This window comes from Nannobrachium achirus (assembly GCF_963921795.1).
Source record: "Nannobrachium achirus genome assembly, chromosome: 16".
NCBI classification, from domain to species: domain Eukaryota; kingdom Metazoa; phylum Chordata; class Actinopteri; order Myctophiformes; family Myctophidae; genus Nannobrachium; species Nannobrachium achirus.
The window spans coordinates 48,994,497-49,016,996 of NC_137823.1; the positions used below are offsets into that span (position 1 = coordinate 48,994,497).

General features: G+C 43.8%; 1 protein-coding gene across 4 annotated transcripts in view; it reads right to left on the bottom strand.

The window, feature by feature from the left end:
* afdna (afadin, adherens junction formation factor a) overlaps window positions 1-22,500 on the bottom strand; it is a 129,393-nt gene that overhangs the window by 39,229 nt on the left and 67,664 nt on the right. For all 4 annotated transcript variants that reach the window (XM_080745267.1, XM_080745269.1, XM_080745268.1 and 1 more), the window contains exons 11-20: window positions 20,530-20,599; window positions 19,450-19,538; window positions 18,603-18,664; window positions 15,709-15,914; window positions 11,888-12,033; window positions 10,457-10,551; window positions 9,192-9,457; window positions 7,528-7,671; window positions 6,364-6,562; window positions 4,796-4,902 (exon numbers count right to left, since the gene is read on the bottom strand). In XM_080745267.1, coding sequence (XP_080601393.1) covers window positions 4,796-4,902; window positions 6,364-6,562; window positions 7,528-7,671; window positions 9,192-9,457; window positions 10,457-10,551; window positions 11,888-12,033; window positions 15,709-15,914; window positions 18,603-18,664; window positions 19,450-19,538; window positions 20,530-20,599 — 1,384 coding nt within the window. The remainder of the gene's footprint in view (window positions 1-4,795; window positions 4,903-6,363; window positions 6,563-7,527; window positions 7,672-9,191; window positions 9,458-10,456; window positions 10,552-11,887; window positions 12,034-15,708; window positions 15,915-18,602; window positions 18,665-19,449; window positions 19,539-20,529; window positions 20,600-22,500) is intronic.

A 22,500-nucleotide genomic window follows, 5' to 3' on the forward strand; every position in this document is an offset into this window, starting at 1 on the left:
TAATAAAGGTATCTATCTATCTATCTATCTATCTATTAACATGGCCTTGTTGTCTACATCTCCAGTTAGCCAGGTTTGATTAGGTCTCACATGGTCAGACCATAGACTGTAGAAAAATATGGACGAAGCGAAGCCATTGGTTTCTATGCAGCGCAAAAGGCCCTTTCTACCCCTTGGAATGGGTGTCGCCATCATAGAATTGTAAAAGCATCAGAGATGCTATTGGCTGCCAACGGTCACGTGCAACGCAGGGATACATGGGAGAATGTTGTCGGAGCCTCCCGAAATACAGCACACGAAGAAGAACACAGCCGGCTGGTATCAGTTTAGTTGGCCACGCCCCCCCGCAACTTTATCATTTATTTTAAAATACATTGGACCATATTTCGACAAAACGAATATGATGGTGATTGAAAGGCATTTTTTAACTAGCGATAGGAACCATACAGTATTCATGAAAATGTTAATTAAGGTTAGAAAACGAAAGGGGAAAATTAATGGGATCCAATGGTGGGAAATTCTTTTTGCGATCGGCTGGGGGGGAAAACAGCGCAACTAGCGGCCAATCATAGGAAGTTTTAGTTCCGTATTGGAGTCATTTTAAATCGGCAGAACTATGCCCCTCAGACCCATCGTTTCAAGCCATCAATTTCAGCAACGTACTTTGTAACCCATTTTTCACCCAGTGCCAATTGCCTAATCCTGGGCGCTGCTCTCCCTCTGCCAACCTGGGGAGAGCCCTGAACTGAGCTCATGCTTCCTTCAGTGCATGAGGAGTGAGCAAGCCACTTCTTATCACCTGACAGGGGGGAGCTTCCCCGGTTGAACGTAGCGCGTGGAAGAAACACGTTATTCCAACCAGTTCCTTTCCCCTCCATCAGGCGCCCCGGCTAGCCAGGGGGAGGCATTATAGAGACCAGATTATTGCATGTTTTTGTGAGGGTATCTACCCTAGAGGAGACATGGGTAGAACATGCAAAATGTGCCACCGTGCCCCCATGGTGTTTGGACAGTGATTTAGATTTATTTAATGTAGTTTTGTTGTCGTATTCATCCCAAGGCTTCATTCTGCTGCTCGTCAGCACTGCTGAGGTCACCGTTTTAATAGCCTCGGAAACCCAGGCTTCTTTTGGCGATAGGAAGAAAAAGAAGCCTGGGCGATCGCGTTATGATCACTGTTGGAGGAAGTGTAGAATTTCCCTAACCAATCAGAGTGCAGAGAGCGTCGCACCGAATGTGTTGACGTCATGACGCAGCAGCGTTCTCTGCGCTGAGCAGAGGAGCAGAGGGGGGTGGGGGGAGGAGAACACATGCTATTGGCCAGAGACTCGCGGAGAGATTCGCCGCGCCCGCCCATCTGCCTACACAAACTGGTCCGCGTTAGGTTAGAGTGCCGTTTTAAAGAAAAAGCTATACATAATTTACAAACAAGTAGCTTCAGGTGGCTGCATCTCGGCTCACAGTGTCTGTGTAAATAGGGTCTGTGTGCATTGCTCCGTCTCTCTGTCTCACAACACAAGCCAACCTCCAGGAGGTACAAATACCTCAGTAATCCCCCTCCGAGTGACTGACCATAAACGCATACTATCACCAGAAATGTTAAAACCTCCATACCTCCGTGACAAACTCGCCACAGCGAGTCGGAAGGGATAGCCAGGTATTAAAGCACCACAGCATCTAGCCCCGGTTGTACACTGCTTCAGTGGCTCAAGCGGCTTCGCAGTGTTGCAAGAAAGATTCACTGATCAGATTAATGAATGAATCAGATGTATGATGGGACTATTTAGAAGCATGTACTGTAGCTCTACCTTAATGTTCTGGCTACTGCAAGACTAGGTTTCATTGGTTTCCAGTGCTCCACACACCAAGAGGCTTACCGACTTAGCGGTATGAATTTCAGTCACTCACTATGGAGAACTCCATCTTCAGGAAAACAATGCTGTTGTTGGCTGTCTGACACACTTCCGATGACCAGATTTAATTGTCATTTAACCAAGACCAGACAACTCTGGTTTACCATAATAACCCCCAATTAAAATGGGAAATTACTATAAAATGACTCACCATGACAGATATGAAACAAGATGTTGTGTAAGAGTTTGTCATATTTCTAAAATAAGGAATGAGGAAGTGATGAGTGCAGCAATAGCATTTGTCTCAGAGGCTAATGTGTATAGGGACTTTAATATCAAGTGTAAATGTGATTCAGCTAAATCATTCACAAAGGTTGATTAAATGTGATCGTATGGCATAAATCTTGTCTGTTGTGTGCACATCGTGCCTCACTGCTCCCACCTTTCATCTTTGGGATCAGTCATATGGGTGTCTTCTTAAATGTGGCAGAGAAACGTGCCTCATAGAATTAATTGGAACTGAGAGTGAACAGACCCCGACCATCTGTGTTGTTTTCCAATTCAACCCAACTTCAATTTCTGACGTGAAAAGAGTGCAGTATGTTAATCGCGGAACGCACAAGGCTGCAGCTTCAGTCAAGTGCTACTTTGCAGCACAAGCCGGCATCCACCAGTGTCTCAATGAATGGGACGCTGTTGCAGTTAGGAGAAGGGGTTGTATTATAGCAGCCCTATATACCACTTCCATTCACCCTATAGCCTTACTATTTTAACCCTGTAGTCTTGGGGGATGGAACTAAAGAAGGAGCATTGCCTTTTTTGGCTAGGTCCAAACAAGAACTTTAGCCTTGCTCTGGGACTCGGGCTCATTAACGCACACTGCCGCTCGTTGTTTGGAGACATACCAAATGCAGACCTGTGACCCCGAGCAGCCAGCGAACAGTACAAGGACACTTGTGGCCAGCTCAGAGCAGAATGTAGTAGTACCATTTAAAGTCTGTGTGAGAGCCTACAATGCTGCTAGTGTCTAGTTAGTGTGCCAGCATGGTCGGTGTATGCTGTACACAAGAGAATCCTGAGTGTTACTCTAACTCCAAGAGGGTACAAATGGAAGTAAATGGACACGTACAGTACATGTAAAGGCGCATTTGGTTCCATTTGTACTCTCTCTGAGTTACAAATGGATAATTGACAATGAGGATTTCACTGTGCAGAGCACAGTGAAACACAGTGGAGCTACGAGGCTACTAGATGAGCTGGGGGTCACCGGTGCTAGTCGTCTGGCACCTTTCCAGGCGCTATTAATCATGGCTGTGTGTGTGTGTGTGTGTGTGTGTGTGTGTGTGTGTGTGTGTGTGTGTGTGTGTTTTGTCTGTCTTGTGTCGAGACTGCAGCCATGAAATAGTAGAACTGGGATAAACAGGCCAATTATGGAGGAAGTGGCTGTGTGTGTGTGTGTGTGTGTGTGTGTGTGTGTGTGTGTGTGTGTGTGTGTGTGTGTGTGTGTGTGTGTGTGTGTGTGTGTGTGTGTGTGTGTGTGTGTGTGTGTGTGTGTGTGTATATTATGGTGAACAGAGGCCTATCATTTAAAGCTCTCTGCACACTAACTACCCTCTCAGTGTTGATTAAACTCTCAGTGTGTGTGTGTGTGTGTGTGTGTGTGTGTGTGTGTGTGTGTGTGTGTGTGTGTGTGTGTGTGTGTGTGTATGTGTGTGTGTGTGTGTGTGTGTGTGTGTGTGTGTGTGTGCACGTGAGAGGTGGTATATGCTAGCATTTATCTTTGTGGGATTATGTATGTACAGCATGTGCGATTGAGTGTTTGAATGCATGTATGTGTTATGTACTGTATGTGGGAGTGCCTGTGTGTAAGACAATGTGTATGTGTGCGTGCACGTGCATTCGAGTAAGTGTGTGGTCCTGCAGTCAAAGCTGGTGATTACAGTGACTTCAGAAGAGGCACACACACACACACACCCACACACACACACACAGAATAGGAACTCGTGCACGATCATAGATCATAGAGCAGACGTCACATGGAGCGTGGTACACACACCCACAACACACTGTTCCTCAAACAAACTCAACCACAAGGTACAAAAACATCAAAGCAACTTTAATTTAAACCCATTATACCAAGTCAAACCAAACCATGTACAATTATCATTTCATTCACACATCCAAAGTATGTGTTTGGGTTGCTAGCTGAGGGGAAATTAACAAAAACATGCCTTCTTTACTTTTTAACTATTTATGTTTTCCTCGATAGTAATGTATGAATGGAAACAAGCCCCAGGCTTTTTGTGTCATCCTTTCCTTCTATTAAAGTATTCAATCAATCAATTTCAATACCATGTGTGTGTGGCCAAAATAAAAGGTAAAAACACGTGTTTTATAGGGGGGAGTTGACAAACTGAGTTCCAAAACTATAACAGACACATTAGTGGAGGGAACAACACTTCTCTGAACCTGTACTGCATGTCTGTGCTGCCACCTAAAGTACCATGCATAGTAATACATAAGGACCGCAGCAATACACAAGAAACGGAGGGGGAGAGTCATTTAATCCGGTTGCTCCGCAACGGAGGGGGAGAGTCATTTAATCCGGTTGCTCCGCCGGGTCAAGAAATTCTGTCGTTCTACATATTTTGGCTAAAAATGCTTCGGTTTTTACATGTGTGTGCTGTGCAGAAGATCCCCTCCATGTGGCGCGCGGCTCCAACGGGAGCAGAATTGGAGCGGAGAGTGGGTCGGCACGTACATAACGCATAGAGCAACTATGTATGTCGACGTAACTACCGTACGTACTGTCTCACCCAAAAACGTACACAAAGTCAACCATACATAACTATAAATGGCCCTTTAGTTGATAAGGCTGTTGTGTGCGTGTACGTGTGCGTGTGTGTGTGTGTGTGTGTGTGTGTGAGTTTTTAGTAACCTACCAACTCTGAAGTGTCAGCGGAGGAGAAGTGGCTGTCACACTCTGCTCCTTCAAAGTGAATGGTCCAAGTACCAGGGGAGCGGTTGTGGGGCGTCAGGCGACAGAAACCTGCAGAGAATTTAACAATAATTGTTAAACCATATTATATTACTATCTTACTACTTATATTTGCCTATTTCTCTCTCTCTGTCTCTCTTTTGCTCTCTCTCTTTCTGTCCCCCCGACACGGTCAAGGCAGATGGCTGCCCACCCTAGGAGCCTGGGTCTGTACTGTTTTTTTCAGGGTGGGGTCCTCTCCTACCATGAGGTCTCTGCGCAGGTCTCTGCTCTGTAGCCGTAAAGTGTCTTGAGATATCTTGTTGTGAATTAACACTTTAATAAAATTGAATTGAATTGATCAAATGCACACAATCACTGTTTAATACCTGGTTGCCATATGGCTAGGGGTGTGCAACCATGTCTTAAAGATCTACAGGGTAATGTTGACAGGCTTGCCCCCAAAAGGGCTGCTCACCACTGCTTGGATTATTATCATTTTATTTTGTTGTTGTTGCAGAATAGCAGTGCCATATATGTATGCTGTTATCATTATTGTCATAATGCTTTGTTGGGTTTCATAATTAAATAATGTACTTATTCCATGCTTGTTTTGTTCTAATAACAGCCTATATAATAAAAGCAAAAATTGGTTTTCATTGTCTGGCAGTGGGTGATCTCAGCAGCCTTGGAAAACAGCTAAGTGCCCTTGTGCCTGAAATGGTTACCCATGCTGGTTAATGCTATTAAGCATTACGTCATACATCTACACAGGTAAGAAAAAGGGCATATGCTCGATATACACAAGGCTGAATAGGCTACTGTGCAAACAGTGTGGAGATACAGCTTTTGTCTCCATCTCCTTCCCTCCTCTCTCTCTCTCTCTCTCCCTAAATAAACATTGGTGATAAGGCCAGTAGCAGCTTATGTTACCTGTGACCTCTCTAAGGAACTATACATGCATTCCACTGACCTCACGTCAACCAAACACTGTCAAGTAACACATTGTGATTGGATGAGTAAGCAGCAGCAGGCTTGGTTGGAGCTTGGAAGCCAACATGACCGAGAGTCTAATCAAACATAACAGTCTACGGTGAGCGAACTAAACATTTAAGACCACCCTTGTGTTGCTCCTGTCTATGTCACACTGATAGAGCAGGTTAAGAGGGCTTGAGAATTGGACCTACCCACTAAAATCCTCCGCGTAAATTCAACTCATAGAATGTACCAATTCACACTCTTGGTGGTACAAATCATCACTGTCCAGCAGAAAACTCATATCTCCAAGTTTAACATTTTCGTAAATGAAAGCCCTGCCTCATCATATAAGACTATTGCACAAAACTAGTGAAAATAGCCGTTCTACAAGCACACAACGCCTCACACGGTGAGGCGTTGTGTGCTTGTAGATCTGCTATTTTCACTTGTTTAAATTTTTTTTTTTAAATGATAAATACAAAAGGAACGGTTTTGGACATACAAGGTTTCCACCCGACAACAACGAAACGTTAAAAGCCCACTGTGTGTGTGTACCTCTCTGGATGAGGGGGTCCAGGAACTCCTGGAAGCCGTTGGGGACGTTGCGCACCACGTCGCAGGAGTAGCCGTCCTCAGGCAGCAGGAAGGGCAGCTGGAGGTCGGGGTCCTCCTCCAGCTGGACCTCCCTGCCGTCGCTCCTCGCCAACTCGTCTGCCGTGTTCTCTGCCACCGCCACCACGTGGTCTATCAGCTCCTACACACACACACACACACACACACACACACACAAACAAACGTTTAAAAATGACTTCACAACTAAAAGCCAAGGCCAAGTAATAAAGTACAAACTATTATGCTCAGTTATATAATCCCAAACAGGCGTCTTGAAATAACTTATGTTTAGATTATGTTAACCCTGCAGTCAAAAACATATAGAACTTTCTTTTAGACAAGCAGTCACATTTTGGTGAGGTTGTAAATTATACACATTTGATTTTGTTTTCTCTCTTTTTTTTTTTTTACATGATGCCGATTACTCAATTACTAAAATTGGATTATGTTTTGCAGACAGGTTATTCGATTAACCATTTTACCACTGGAGAAGAGTGGTTAAAACCCTTAAGGGTCAATTTTTACAGTTTTTTGCAGTTTGTTTTCCGGTTCTACAGCAGGATGAAAGCGTAACAGGCTGCATAAGGCTGTCCTTATAGTAGACCATGATGTACTGAAAGCAACACGGGTAATCAAATTAGTAATGGGCCTGTTAGATTTAGTGTTCCACTGTCAAGTTAGGACAGTACAAATTAACCAAAAACATAGCGAAACACTCATTTAGAACCTCTAATCGACTTTGAGGTTAATGTAGGTTAATTGAATAATTGAGAAACTGTTTTTAATCATTCTTTTCTTATATATCCAAATAAAATACATAAAACTATTGGAATAGATGTGTTATAATAAACTAAATCGATTTGTCTGATTAACCACTTAAGCCATATCCTTCATGGTACAATGGTGGCATGCACAAATAGCCACGTTGTAATATTTACAGCACATTTGTTAGTTGTAGCTGCATTGTTTCCAATGCCATGTTTTTAAACCGTTTTAATTTCTTTTACAAAAATGGGCCTTGCGGTTCCATGCGCCTTTAACACTGTTGATTGGGCTGTGGAGGTGATTCTGCTGTTCAAGTAAAAAGGTGTTACTGAGTGCACTTACAGGAGGTATGTAAGGCTCATCGGGAGCACAGTGGTAGTTGGTCATGAGTGCGTTGAGCTGCAGCGAGTTGAGTTTGAAGCAAGTGTTATGGATGTTCTGCACATCCTGCATGGAATACTTATCCATGGTCAGCAGGGTGGTGGCCTGGGAGAGAGAGAGAGAGAAAATATATTTTAAAAAATATATATAAACCTTATATAATTTGTTGATTGGGAATCCCCCTGCGGTCTATACTTGGTCCCCTTCTTTCTTCCCTCTACACCAAATCTTCCCCCGAAAATAGCAGATCTAAAAGCTCACGTTGCACGCATTACGTTGTGAGCAGTATTTGCAATGTTGTAGAGTATGCAGTAATTGATTAGCTGCATTATCTGTCATCATTATGACATACCCAAAATAGGGATGCTAGGAGTCATATGGTTACAACTCAGACAACAAAACATTTCCTTCATCTACTATGAGTTTATGTGTCTTTAATCTAGCCACTGACATTGGTATAACACAGATCCTATAGCCCCCCTGTGCCAGCATTGGGCAGCACAGTAGTTACAAGACTACAGCTCAAGGTTTTTCTTCAATATTTTATCTCAAGTCACATTATCTTATTTCTAAGCAACACTATACAGCTCTTGACTTTCTCATTCATAGCCTTGATGTAACCAGTGTATCAGTCATACAAATACTACTAGCCACCTGGAACAATGCGAGAACTACTGACCTACAATGTAACAACCACTCAAATGAAGATATTTGGAAGATATTAGATTAGATGGCGAAGCTTGTACATGTCAGACTGGATCTTACTTGTGATAAATATGCTGTGGCTACTTTTAAAAAGGTAAGAAAAAATGTTTGGAAATAGTTTGGTTAAATGGCAGTCGATGAGTTACAACTGGAATTTGATAAAAACTGACATAGCCCAGTCTGCTGGGGTGTTTTGCCTAGCAAAACATGAATTAAAGATGATGAACTTTTGGAATGAATGGTGACAAACATGAGAATTATGTCCGTAAATTCTAGTTCTAGTGATTCAGTCTGTAGTTGTGATACATCAATCATAGATAGCTAATTACACCTCACATTCTATACAAAGTAGCTTGGACCAAGCTTTAGTGGTGAAGAAGAGTGATAAGACTGGTTGCTTTAGATTAGAATGTACAGAATCTAATATTTTATAAGAAATTTAAAATAAATAAATTGACTGTGGGTAAGATGCCTCAGAAACACAGACTCGCAAAATACTGAGTCGTTTACATCCCTACAAAAGACCACTATCCGTCAAATCCGCTATGTCCCATCCCAGTTCTGTGAGGCATTGACTAGGTCCTCGCTAAAGACTCAATAGGCTATATGCACAGCAGCCATATTGGAAATAAATTGGGGCCCCTTCCTTCACAGGTGTTACCGATGATACTGATTAAGGCTCTGTTCCATTGTGGTCAAACTGAGTCAGGGTGCTGATATTGTTGCTCACTGGAAACACTCTGCTACACCAGTGGGTCTCAAAGTGTCCTTCAGGGGTTCCAAATGGCCCCTTATGGGTCTGTAACTCTGAGAGTGTACAAATGGAACCACTGTAAATGGAACAGAGCCTTCATTAGTATCATTGGTAACACATGTAAAGGAAGTGCATAGAGCCTCTCTAGGTTTACTTCCCTGCCTACCTGCACTATGCGGCTGAGGTGGCAGTCGGCGGCCAGCTCCAGGCCTTGCTTCTCGGCCCAGGCCTCGATGTGGCTGAGCTGCTGCCGCAGGATGGCGCCCCAGTAGTGCGAGCAGAGGCCTGAGTCGGCCTCCGTCACCAGCTTGTTGAACAGCCACATGTTGATGAAGTGGAAGAGCTGGGAGAACAGCTGGATGGTCAGGGCGGCGTTGACACGACACCGGCGGAGCAGCGACATGGCCCCCGTCAGGGTGTGGAGCACGTCCTCTGGGAGAGGCACGGAGAGAGAGAGACGATGGTTCATTTCACCGCCATGCAAATGCATTGTGAAAACAATTTGGCGGCAAAAGGATTTACGACAGCCATGCAAATATTGCATTATTAACACTTATGTTGCAATGATTTTTTCTCTTCAATGTCTCGCGTTGCCATGGTTACCATAGACTTCCATGTAATTGTGCAATTGTGTAAAAAGTGCACGCCCATGCCTAGATGATGCACCACGTGTGTAGATTCTGTTCACAGCTTTCAAACAAAAAAATCCGCTTGGAAATCCGTTCAGGCATTCATGATTTATCAGCCATTATGTTTTCTTCAGATGTAAACAAACATGGCTGCCATGTTTGAAAGAATGAGTTGGTATGGGGGTTAAACATGCAATTTCGCGATCGCGATCATGCCTAATACATTTCTGGAGGTCCCAAAAATGTTTTTGAAAAAAAAAACGGCCCAAACTCGGGAAACTCGGGGTTGGCACAGCGGTAGTACCAATACAAACTCGGGAAACTCGGGGTTGGCACCATATGTGTTAACGAATTTACTGCCACCATTAAACTTCGAATTTGGTAGTTCCCTGCTACGCTCTTTTATGTTTTTCTTATGTTTTAAAGTCGTCACGGCGTGTCCCTGTGGTACATGGCCAATGCACAAAGCGTCCCAAAGCTACAAGCTAACTAGCTAGAACGGAAATGCAGCAGAAGCGGCGCTGGATCAAAGGGTGTCTTCCTGCAAAATTGGGAGCCAGAGGAGATTGTTTTTCAATCCAGTGCAATCCGGATATAAAACAGTAACAATATCTCTGGAATCTGGGGCGTGGCGGCCTGGACCAACAGGAATATCTCGGGAATCTCGGGTTGGGGCAGCAGATGAGTTCATTTGGACTGAACGTGAACAATATAAACACTGTTAAGGATATGAGAAGTAGATCAAATGAGGTGTGCTTGCGTGTGTGCGTGCGTGCGTGCGTGCATGCGTGTGTGCATGTACCAATTTTGGGTCTTTGTGGGTTATGCTCCTCAGGGTCATCCAGGAAGGCAGGCATGTAATTGTTCAGGTCAGCTTGCAGACAGTGGACCAGGTACCTGAGGGGGGAAACACACATACAAGCACACATGATGCCACATGGTTCAAGAGTTGTACCGCAGATCCTAATGTTTCTCCCATCTTGTTCTGTCCATTCCACTCATCTTCAGTCCAAGCTTGGCCATGAGTGAACTCACAATGTCACAACAAACATGTTACACGCGTGGTCATCTCAAACAGAGGGCCTTCTTCAGCGATATAAATGTCTGACTCAGACACTGATTCTGTCAGTATAGTAGCAGTGCGTTCAGAGTGGAGGGCTAAACCTTCCTTAATCATTTTCCACTTAGCTCGTTAGCATGATTGGTGTAATTTCCTATAGGCCTACATGTGGTTCCCATTACCCCCTGACAGACCACTGGGAGACAGGAACAAGAACCTGACAGGACCGGACTGAACTGACGGCTCTCGTTTCACTAATTTTCTTTTCTTTCTTTTTTTTTTTACTTTTTAGTTCAAATATTTCTACAGGAGTTCATGAACCATCAAATACCTTAATTGTCTGCTCTTGGGACCCGTAGCCTGTGCATTTCACTTAGGTTTTGGGTAAAGTGAAGTGCTATTCGTGTAATGTATAAACAAATGTGACAAATGAGATCCAGGTGGTATTATGTAATTTTAATGTTCAAGCACATACTTTTGCAGAATATCATATGGCCTTTCTGTAGTTATCAATATTGAGAGCCAGGGGTGAGAAGGCTTGGACTCCCAGGACCACTAAAGTTGGAACCTGAGAGAAGCTGATACACTTTTATAAAGACAGGAATCAATTATTGTAAAGTAAAGTGATTCCCAGACAGGTTATGTATTCCCTTCAGTACACATGAGTGCACAGTTCATCCTTATTTTAGTTTTTGCAGCGACATCTTGAGAGTCTTTGTTTAACTGTGAGATTCAGGAGACTTTGGATTTTAGACCAGTGGTTCTCAACCTGTGTGTCAGGACCCCTGGGGGGGTCCCCAAATTAATTTGGGGGGGGGTCCCCAGATAATTGGCTTAATGTGAAATATTGTTTTCTCACTCAACAGTAAACACATTTTTAAGTGTATAGAGGGTATCTGCACATTTCTAAAGTGACGATTTAAGGACTTTTTAATTCCTCTAAAATGTCAAATTAAACATTGGCCAAATTGTCAAATATTAGCTCACAACGTGAGGAGTTGTGAGCATGTAGATTGGCTATTTTCACAATAGAACCGTCTTATACAAAATGCAATGCCTCAACTCTTAGTGCTCTTAGATTATTTTGGGGGTCACGGCCTGAAAAGGTTGAGAACTACTGTTTTAGACAGCAGTGACGGGGAGTCAGGGCTGGGGGTATTAGGGTCCACTTACTTGAAGGCCATCTGGACCAGGTGAGCCAGGATGTCCTGTGCATCCAGAGAGATGCGACTCAGGTCCTTGTCCTGTTTGATGAAGTTGAGGAGCTCGGAGGCGTTGGCCATCCAGAACGCCAGAGCCCCCGCAATGTTCTTCTGCTTCTGTAATGCGCCAATCAGCGCCACACCAAACCCAACACAACAAGGGGAGGGGGGAGTGGGGAGAAAAGGTGGTTAGCAAGGCGGCAGCCAACAGACGGAGAGTTGATAGTTAGAAGCCAATGGGGAGAATGGGGGAGGGATTTTCTGTTTGATTGGCAGCCAGAAGGAGAGGTAGTTACTTCAGGGATAGACTCATTCCCTGCCCAGGCACTCCTGTTAAACCCCAGCATGGAGAGGAGGAAAAACAGGAAGTGTTCCTTGATGCTAAAAATGTACAGATACTAATTCCATTCAACTATCATGTTTTCTTTAACTTTTTTTATGAGACCACTCCTTTTGTCCCCCCCTCCTAGCCACATCATCCATTACCATGTCACCAGACACTGATTCTGTCAAGGGCAGGCTCCTGCACACCCCCAAATAACTCCACATTCTGAAATAGTTACAGTTTTGACTATACAGTATAGTATCAGAACTATGCCAAGGGCCAAAAATGACTCATTGAAATCTCAATGTGACAGATGCCTTGTTTCCTTGGCAGCTCAGTGTGTAAGGAGTTGGTTGGTTAATAAAAAAAAACATTCAGAGAGAGAGAGAGAGAGAGACAGAGGGTGTTACATGAGGCCCACCCCGTGCACACGTCTTCCCCGAGTGCATCTCTCCACTCCGACATGTCTCCTTTCCGACATGTCTCCATTCCGACACTAACCCTATCTCTAACCCTAAACCTTAGGCCCATGGGAGTGTCGCCACTCCGACAATAAGAAGTCAATTTCGGAGTGGCGACATGTCAGAATGGAGAGAGCCTCCCGTCTTCCCCGCATCCAAAACAGAACAATGTTTTTAATTAACAAAAACAAAACAACAAAAGAACAACCCGCTTCTTTCACAAAAGCCACAGAAAAGAGAGCATCCAAAAAAATCTGCATTAACGTTAAACGGATAAATGGACAGACGGACAAAGAAAAAAAGGTTATCAATCCAAAACAAACAAACAAAGCATAACAACTGGTAAGGGGCTTGTCTCGCATCCACACTGTTGGGTAGGAGAAGCAGGAAGTGATGTCACAACATGGAAGCCAGAGTTAAGAGAACAAACACACAAAATGGGAGCCAGCATTCAAAAGGTTTTTTTTAAACTGGTTTTCTCTTTGTTTGGTTTTGTTTTGGGTTCTTTTTTAGTACCAGGCAGGTCCAGGAAGCTAAATGATGAAATTAGTTTGGTTTGGCTTGGTTTTATTATAGTTGATGAGGTTTCCAGCTGTGGGAGGATGGATTATTTGGCGTTTTTTGGATTCCGTTAGGATGGAAGAAAATGCAGCAGCAACCAATGGAAGCGCGAGAGAGGGGGGAGAGAGAGAGAGAGGAGAGAGAGAGAGAGAGAGAGAGAGAGAGAGAGAGAGAGAGAGAGAGAGAGAGAGAGAGAGAGAGAGAGAAAGAAGAAGAAGAAAGAGAGAGAGAGAGAGAGAGAGAGAGAGAGAGAGAGAATGCCTGAGGTAGAAAGGTAGAAGATGAAAATGGGAGGTAGAGTGTGAAACAGTATCCGAGTTAGTTGGAAAGAGACAGTATTAGAAGTAGTGACAGACGTATCAGTGATAGACAGAGACAGGTATTATCAGAGAGACAGGTAGTTTGAGAGATAGGTGACAGGTAGTAGAGGTAGAGAGAGACGAGTGGTCTCAGAGGTAGAGAGACAGGTAGCAGTAGAGGTAGAGAGAGAGAGAGGTATTATCAGAGGTAGGTGAGTCTGTAGCGGCAGTAGCATGGAGTGCTATCCTACCTGGTCCCCTTCAGGAATCTCCTGCATGGAGAGGAGAGGAGGAGGAGGAGGACGAGAGGAGAGGAGTGGGGGAAGAGTAGAGGAGAACACATCCACAGGACAGAGAGAAAACACGTCAACAGCTACAGCATGGACACAGCTATGTAGCACACACACACACAAAACACAATTGTACTAGAACACAATTTCTACGTACGCACACAGAACACAGGACATTGACGCGTGCACATACTAGGTGTGTGAACATGCACAACTTGAGGGATGTATTGTAGGAGGGGGGTATTTTTTAGCTTTCACTCCTTTATTTGACGAATGAGAGTTTATATAAATAAGTGTTGGCAATACAGGGCAGGCAGAGGGACACGCATAAACAACTATACTCTCTATATATTTCTAATATATTTCCAAATACTATCTGAAAGTATGTAAATATTTACAAATTCAGGTTCATATTGAGACATGAAACTGCACTTTCAGGCAAAACTACTTTGTAATAAAAAGCGTTCAATCAATGACTTGACATCAAATATTATACAGTAAATGTGATTTAAGACAGAGGGGGCAAAATGTTATGCAGCCTAGTCCAAACACACTGACCACACTGCCCACAAACAACTGTGGAACAGAGTCAATCTAAAATGTAATGCCTCAACTCCTACATTCCAAGTGCTTGTCAGAGTGGGGGGGTCCCCAGTTTAAATATCATTCTTTTGGGGGTTCACGGACTGAAAAGGTTGAGGACCACTGATTTATATCAATGCTATTAACCACATGAACTCTAACATCCATATTCTGGGCATATCACAATTCACATTCAGTGAAAATCTGAAACATAGCAAACAAAACAAACATTGCAGATCTATAAACTCACAACGCATCACGTTGCAACTTCTAGTAGATCGGCTATTTTCTGCAAAGAGATGAAGAAGGGAAAAAAGGAGAGGGCCAAGTATGGAACCCTGGGGAATCCCGAATCAGTGGGAATGAAAACAATGGGATGTCCAGAAACGTAGTGGGGAGGGGGAGTGTAGAAGTTCCCACATCCTCCAAAGACCCATAACATCAACCTCTGAAAAACTTGCAAAATCAAAATCCACAAGTTCTAAATAGCTGGAGTGTGTGTGTCTCCACAAGTATGCATGTTGTCTTTCATAACGCCACTGCATGCCTGCTCTGTGTGCCAATGGCAATGAAGGAGAGCTAGCTGCCAGCTGAGCTAATAAAAGTGAATGGCTATGGAGAAATGGCATTTGCATTTCATTGGGCCTTGACAGAATGGAAGACCTTTGGATCAACAGAAAGATTGGGCATGTGCACGCCGCTAAGTGTCTGCAGATGTGTACGTGCGCAAACACGTGTGATTGCCGTCGTCTGAGAAGAGGCCAACCCTCACTTAAAATAGTTAAAAAATACTGAAAATACAGACAAACAGACAGGAGACACATGGACGTAGGCACAGCCTAAAGCAGGCAGGCACACAAAGACAGAGGGATGGACAGACAGAGGGATGGACAGACAGACGGGACAGAAAAGTGGACAAATGGTACTAGTGCCAGGAGAAAATCATCCAAGGAGCAACTTTGATATTGGTTTACATTTTCCTTCAGATGATCTGAAAAGGACATGTCAACATCTCCAAAAGAAGATTTATGAAGAAACAACTTTCTCCTTCGGCTAATAGATAGGGAGACAGACAGACGGACAGACATCACACGACACGTAAACAGCACAGAATCACTACAAGAAGGAAAAGGCAAGACAGCGTAATACACGGGCGATGATTTGGTAAAGAGAGTCGTCGTCAGCATAATTGAGCACATGCGCGAATAGACACAACTGCACACCCTCGTACAACTTCAACAACAATGTTGCAACCTCGAATTGTTTGTACTGACCTGAATGACGCCTTCCATCATGCTCACCATCTTGTTGACGATGGCTATGACCTTGTGTGTTCTCTCCGAGGGGGACATGTCTGGCCGGTAGTGGGGGGACAGGACATAGCGGCAGGCCATGTACAGGACATAGGTGGGGGACAGCTTGAAGTGCACAGTGGAGCTGTTGGTGTAGTTGATGATGGCTGACAGGAAGGCATCCTCGGCTGCAGACACACAGGACGCCACAACTTTAAGTCAAGGAATACCAATACGCATCATGTCATGTTTTTGCTTGCAACAACGCCCATTCGCCCAACAGTCATGAAAAATTACAGGTTAAATTTCCCAACAACAATTCTCGTCTTTTCAAAGTGTTCTAGAGCAAAGACAATGGACCTGTTCACTCACTGGAAGTCTCTTTAGATCAGAGATATGTATAGTAATGATAAAAATCACACTCGTGTGAACTGAGCGGTGGAGTGTGTGTGTGTGTGTGTGTGTGTGTGTGTGTGTGTGTGTGTGTGTGTGTGTGTGTGTGTGTGTGTGAGAGAGAGGGCGTGAATGTGAGTGTGAGTGTGAATGTGCCTGGCCTCAGTGGCCTGAACAACAGCGCCCCTCCCTTAACATGTGTGGTCAAAAAAGGTACTTCAGGCTACAGACAGACAGACAGACAGACAGACACACACGGATACACACACGGCCACGCTATGGAGACAGTGTGACCACCGCTCAAAAACTGGTAAGAGTGTTATGGCCATGGTGTAAATAATATTAAATCTAACCTGGACTTCTAAACTGCAAACTAAAGCAGGCGCAGTGTCCTCTACGCCAAACTTTAAACGTGTACTTATTTAAATCATACCGTACTTTGTATCTATAGTACAAATCAAATGTGCAAATCGACACAAATCTACCAGTTCTAACAGTTTACTGTTTAACAAGTTTATACATGAATTCAATGTAATATTAATTACAAACGACTTCACAAACTGTTGATCTACAGTATATGAACATTCTCCCAACCGATATTCCTTGCTAAAAATGTTAAATACAGTACAGTGGCTTTGTGACCCTTGGCTTTTATGGCTTAATCTGGATCTCTTCAGCAGAGGTAATCAGACACCACCCGGTGGTTGTCCGTCCTCTTTACAAGCGGTCATACATACAGTACTGCCACCATTGATGCGTCCAAGTAATGCATCGGTGGCCACAATGAAGTGAAGACAGCTGTATGTACATGGAAAGGTTAGTCCTATTTGCATTATATACAGACACTAATTTGGTTTGCTTGCCCTCACTGACACATGCTCTCATGACATGAGGGTTGAACCATATCCCATTCATAACCTAGCCGGAATAACCCTGTGTGTGTGTGTGTGTGTGTGTGTGTGTGTGTGTGTGTGTGTGTGTGTGTGTGTGTGTGTGTGTGTGTGTGTGTGTGTGTGTGCGCGTGCGTGTGTGTGAGAGAGAATCAGATGTGTGTCATGATAGCATTGTCCTCTGCCTCTCTTCCTGCTACTCATTGCAGCATGTGTGTGGCCTCTCCCGTTGCATTGTGGGACGTGCTACGAAGAACCAAAACCTTCCATGGGCTGACAAAACAGATGAGCTCACGCTACTGAAAATATACAGCGAGTGCACAATGACAGGCGCACGCGCACACACACACAAACACACTAACACACATACACACACACGCTCACACGCTCCATATGCACCAAGTGACCCAGGCTCAATTCACTTAAGTCCACAAACAATGGTGTGTGTACAGACAAGGGCCTGGAAGGCAGTGCAAACAGTCCAGACAGAGACTTCAAGAAATAAAGAAAGGAGTTGAAGAGAGGAGGAGAGAGAGTGGGAGGGGCGTAGACAACATTAGACGATTGATGGAGAGGGGATAGAGTGGTGGCATAGAGGATGGGGTCAATTACAATAGGGTTGATAGTCTCCCCGGTGTTGATTTTACAGTGGAGCTATATGTGTGCATTGATACCACATGCCCGATGTGGTAACAATATATACCTTATCCATGTCTCAATAATATATACCCTATCTATGTCTCATGCACTCATTCTCATTCTATCTTTTTTGTGTGTGCATATACTGTATGTGGACAGTATAATTGTTTAGTCGTATTAAACACATGTGTGACTATGTCTGAGCATAAATAGATTTAATTATCCACGAGTCACATTTGACACATACTCTAAATTCTAGCTCTGACCCTGAAAAAGGCACACATGGTGTTAATGCCGTTTGTCTGTAAAGCAGTGTGGTCAATTGAGGTCAGCGCTGTCTGAGTGGTGGTATATACAGTGATGAAAGCAGAGTGGAGATAATTAGGGCTGTAACCAGTAAAATCAAACCCTGGATGGATTGGGGGGGAGTCTGATCAATAGTTTCCAGCTATGGATTGACTCACATAAAAGATACTGATGTGGTGTGTGGATGACATACAGGTTTCAGAGATAATCCTAGCAGAGAAAAACTGAGGAGGAGCGCAATGTCAAGATGATCAAAATGTTAACACAATCACTTGGTATTAATGAATTGATTCATCCGCCATTGCAAGGATTTTCAGTGTTTTTTAAACTTATTTTCAACACACATGGCCGGGCAGACTATTGTCTTTTTTCACCCAGAAAGAACATTTTTAACCACGATTATCCGCTCTTTAGAGTTTGTTTGCTTGCTTGGTCCGTGAAATTAAAATGGTTCAGAATCTCCGCTAGAGCCATAAAAAGCTTCTCTTTACGGGGGTGCCTGTCATATCTTTTCAAATGGGGGGTCTGCGGGCTAATAAGTGTCAATTTGGGGGGGTCCTTGACATGAAAACGTTTGAGAACCACTGAACTAGAAAGCAGAATACTTGGAGAAGGAGATGGGGGTAAAACAACAGAGACCATACTTACAGTTGTCTCTGAACTCGATGCTGGCAGGCAGCGTCAGCTCGGGCCCAGAGCCCTCCTGGGACCTGCAGGAGGAGAGCACAGTGCGTGGTGAGGACTGGGAGGACGAGGACTGGAGGGGAGGGTGGTGGTGGTTTCTGGTCAGCCAGTGAACCAGGTCTGCATTCAGCCCGCTGTCTGCAGATGCCCGCCGCTCTAACGGATGAACCCACACCTGCCTGTACACCATTCTGTGTGTGTGTGTGTGTCTGTGTCAAAGAAGAACTAGTGGCCAGAGTCTATGTGAGCTACAGTGTTGAATGTATTAGCATAGTAAAGGAATGAAAGTGTTCCTGTGCACGTGTGCACGTGTGTGTGTGTGTGTGTGTGTGTGTGTGTGTGTGTGTGTGTGTGTGTGTGTGTGTGTGTGTGTGTGTACGCGCATGCATTATTGATGAGGAGGCTGTGCACATGGAATGGTGGTCGGTCTCTGATTACCCCTCAGCTCACAAGGCTTAACCGATGCTCGGGTAACAAAGTGGGTGGCACACACAGTAGTGTATTGCTTGTGGGTGGTGTGCGTGTGTGCATGTGTGCGTCTTTATTCATATGGTGATTAGACTATGATGTTTCTGAACGTCATAGGTCATATTCCATACAGGAACAAACATTGCAAAGCATATTTTCCCAGAGTGTTTAATGTGAAGTTTAACAGACATGTAAAATGTCAACAAAACATGTTAAATTCCCCAAACTTTCATATACAGTACAACTCATGAAGATACTGAGTACTGTGCAAGGTTGTGAAATCCAGAGTTTCAAAACACATATAGAATTGATGCCTGTGTGTGCGTGCGTGCGTGTGTCAGACCTGCCATCCTGCTGCTCTCCTCTGATCATGGGTTTGACCATGCCTCTCTCGCTGCCATTGGCTCGTTCCATCTCCAGCTTCCCTGAGCTCTTCACGCACAAACATACACACAGAGTAAATAAAGTCAGGTTTCAGTGGGGATTCGTAAATTATTCCCATGGTTCTATTCTATGTACCATAACTCTATATTCCACCGCATAGAGAGTATGCACGTGACATCATCATCAGACCCGGAAGTTATGCGGGAACGCCTACTGAGTGGCAAAAAAATACCTTCTGGCCTTGACAGCCCATACATCCAAACAGAAAAGTCCTATCTGATTGTATTAAACTACGTTAAACGATGTAAAACTCACTCTGTCACTCACTTTGCCACTCGATCTGCCACTCGATTTCCCATTCACTTTATGCATTATATTGTTTCAATTTAATTTAACACATTAATCAACGCAAATTACAGTTAGTAATACATTTGAGATATCAAAAACAGTTCATATATTCACTCTTCATTTTCAAGCCTTAAATTACATATTTTTGTGCACAATGCAAACAGAGAGCAGAAATACCAACCGTGTGTGTGTGCGTGTTAGGGCATTCACGAATAGTGATTTTTAGTATTCGAATTATTCGACCTCAAAGTATTCCAATAGTCGAATATTCGACAGGACTGGCCAAACTGTCAAATATTAAGTAAGCAAGAGGCGAACATTGTGAAAATAGCCGATCTACATGCTCACAACGCCTCGCAACAACTGCGGAACCGAGCCACATTAAATGTAATACCTACAATTCCAAGTGCTTGTCAGGGTGGGGTTCCCCAGTTCAAATATGTTTATTTTGGAGGTCACTGCCTAAAAAGGTTTGAGAACCCCTGGTATAGAGCATTAACAAATTAATCTACCAGGAGCATTGAAAACTCATTCTTATGACTTCCTATATAGCCAAGCTTTATAAACTACTGTATATATTTTTTTAAAGAGAAAACAATAAGTCGAATATTCGACTTCGGTGAACAACATCGAATAGTGACTTTGATATTCGAATATTCGGTGAATGCCCTAGTGTGCATGCGTGTGTTACCTTGCTGGTGGGCAGGGCTGCCCCACTGTGGATGTCTCCGTGAAGGTCAAAGGTGGTCTCTGGTACACTCCTGTAGGAGATGAAAATAAGGAGAAAGGAAAGATTCTAGCTCAGCAGACGTCATTATGGAGCATGACAAGAAACCAAATCTACACTGCCATGCATGCAGCTTATAGACAACGACGGACATTTCACCACAACACCATAATGGTGAGGGCTGGATTTGCAACACTACAGTAAATGAATGCAGCACTATTTTCTTACACACGCACGCACGCGCACACACACAATTACGCAACACTCATCAGATAAACTAAGCATGCCAGTGGTAACAAGGAATGACAGGACACTGTAGACAGTGGGGAGAGTTGTCTCTTTGTATCAGGGATTGTTTTTCCAACAGGCTTTCGTTTCTCACATACCCTGTGACAAAAGGACACACAAACACACTCTGAGTATGAATGGCACCTATTGACTACATTTATTGTAGCTGATTATAGGCTGAATTACAGAAACAAAAATCAATACACTCCCAACAGGCTTTTCCAATGCAATGGGTTAATCAAAGATTGGGTTAAACGGACCAAGCGTGAATGTTTAGGTAAATATGATGAATTCAACTTGACATAACTTAATTGTCACCGCCAGTCACTGTTCACATCTGTCCGTGAACAGCTAATCTCCTTATGTGTGTAAGTTTGTGTTTTTATTAATTGACTGTGAATGCAACATGTGTAACTGCTGAAATGTAACTGCCAATGTAGAAAGTGCAGGTTTGATATTACGGACCAGTCTTTCGTTTTCTGCCATCCGTCTATTTCTCAAGGATATACAGTACAGTACAGTACAATATATTTGGTCTGTTGTTTCAAAATAGCAACCGTCAGAAATATCAGCCTACAATTATCCCCCAAATATGGATTTATAGAGGAGTGTTTTGGTGTTAGTCCATAACATTAGCCTGCTGTGTTTGGGTGGAGTAGCTCGGTTCACTCAATGTGCCCCTGCCAGCCCAAAGATGGCTGCTCCAACTTCTGTCACACACAGACACATTTGGGAGGCTTCCCTTCAATTCCCCCTCTCTCTCCCCTTCTCTCCTTCATTTCACATTTTCTGCTGTCCTTCAGTTCATTCCACATTTATCCTGTTCCATTCGAACTATTATCTCCGTCTCTCTACCACTACTGCTTTCTCTTTCCAACTACCACTACCGCTGTCCTTCTACGTTCGGTTACTTTCCAGACTCCCGCCCTCTTTCCCACACTCTCTCGTTCCCTCTCTCTCTCTCTCTCTCTCTATGTGTATTATAATCAATAGTGTGGTGAGGACATGCTAGCTTTAACGCTGGAGTATGGCACTGTGCCACTAAACAAATTCAATAAATAAATGGAGGCAAATGGCAAAACCAATCAATGAATGGAGTGGAGAGACGGCCTAGCGCTTTATTTACCACAACAGCCTGGAGGTCAAATCACAGGCTATGACGAATAATCAAATGAGTCAAGAAATATCTATCAAAACACAGAACTCTATCTAAAACTCTGCCATGGCAAAGGACTAATTCACACACACACATAAAAACAGTGAATTGACATCTTTCTCATTTGCTGAGGTTTTTCTAAACAACTTTTCACCCACAAGAAATCAATGGTCTCAAACCGACATTACGACTGCAATGCAAATGTTTCCCCTACCCGAAACCATTCTGCCATTTCTGCCAAAAGTAAATATCTGCCATCTCAGCCGCTACTGGTCTATGAAAGAATTACTTACAAAACAGTGCAAGTACCCAATTCTCAGGTCCTCTCAATTGCCAGGGTCCATGTGATTATAAAGTGGTGGGTCCTTGCTGACAGCGTAGGAGTTCTTTAGCGTACGCAGGAACACCGGAGGCTCCCAGGATTGTACACAACGTTCACATCTCTCTTTCCTAGGACTTGTCTAGTTCGCCCTGTTCCATCTACTACTGTA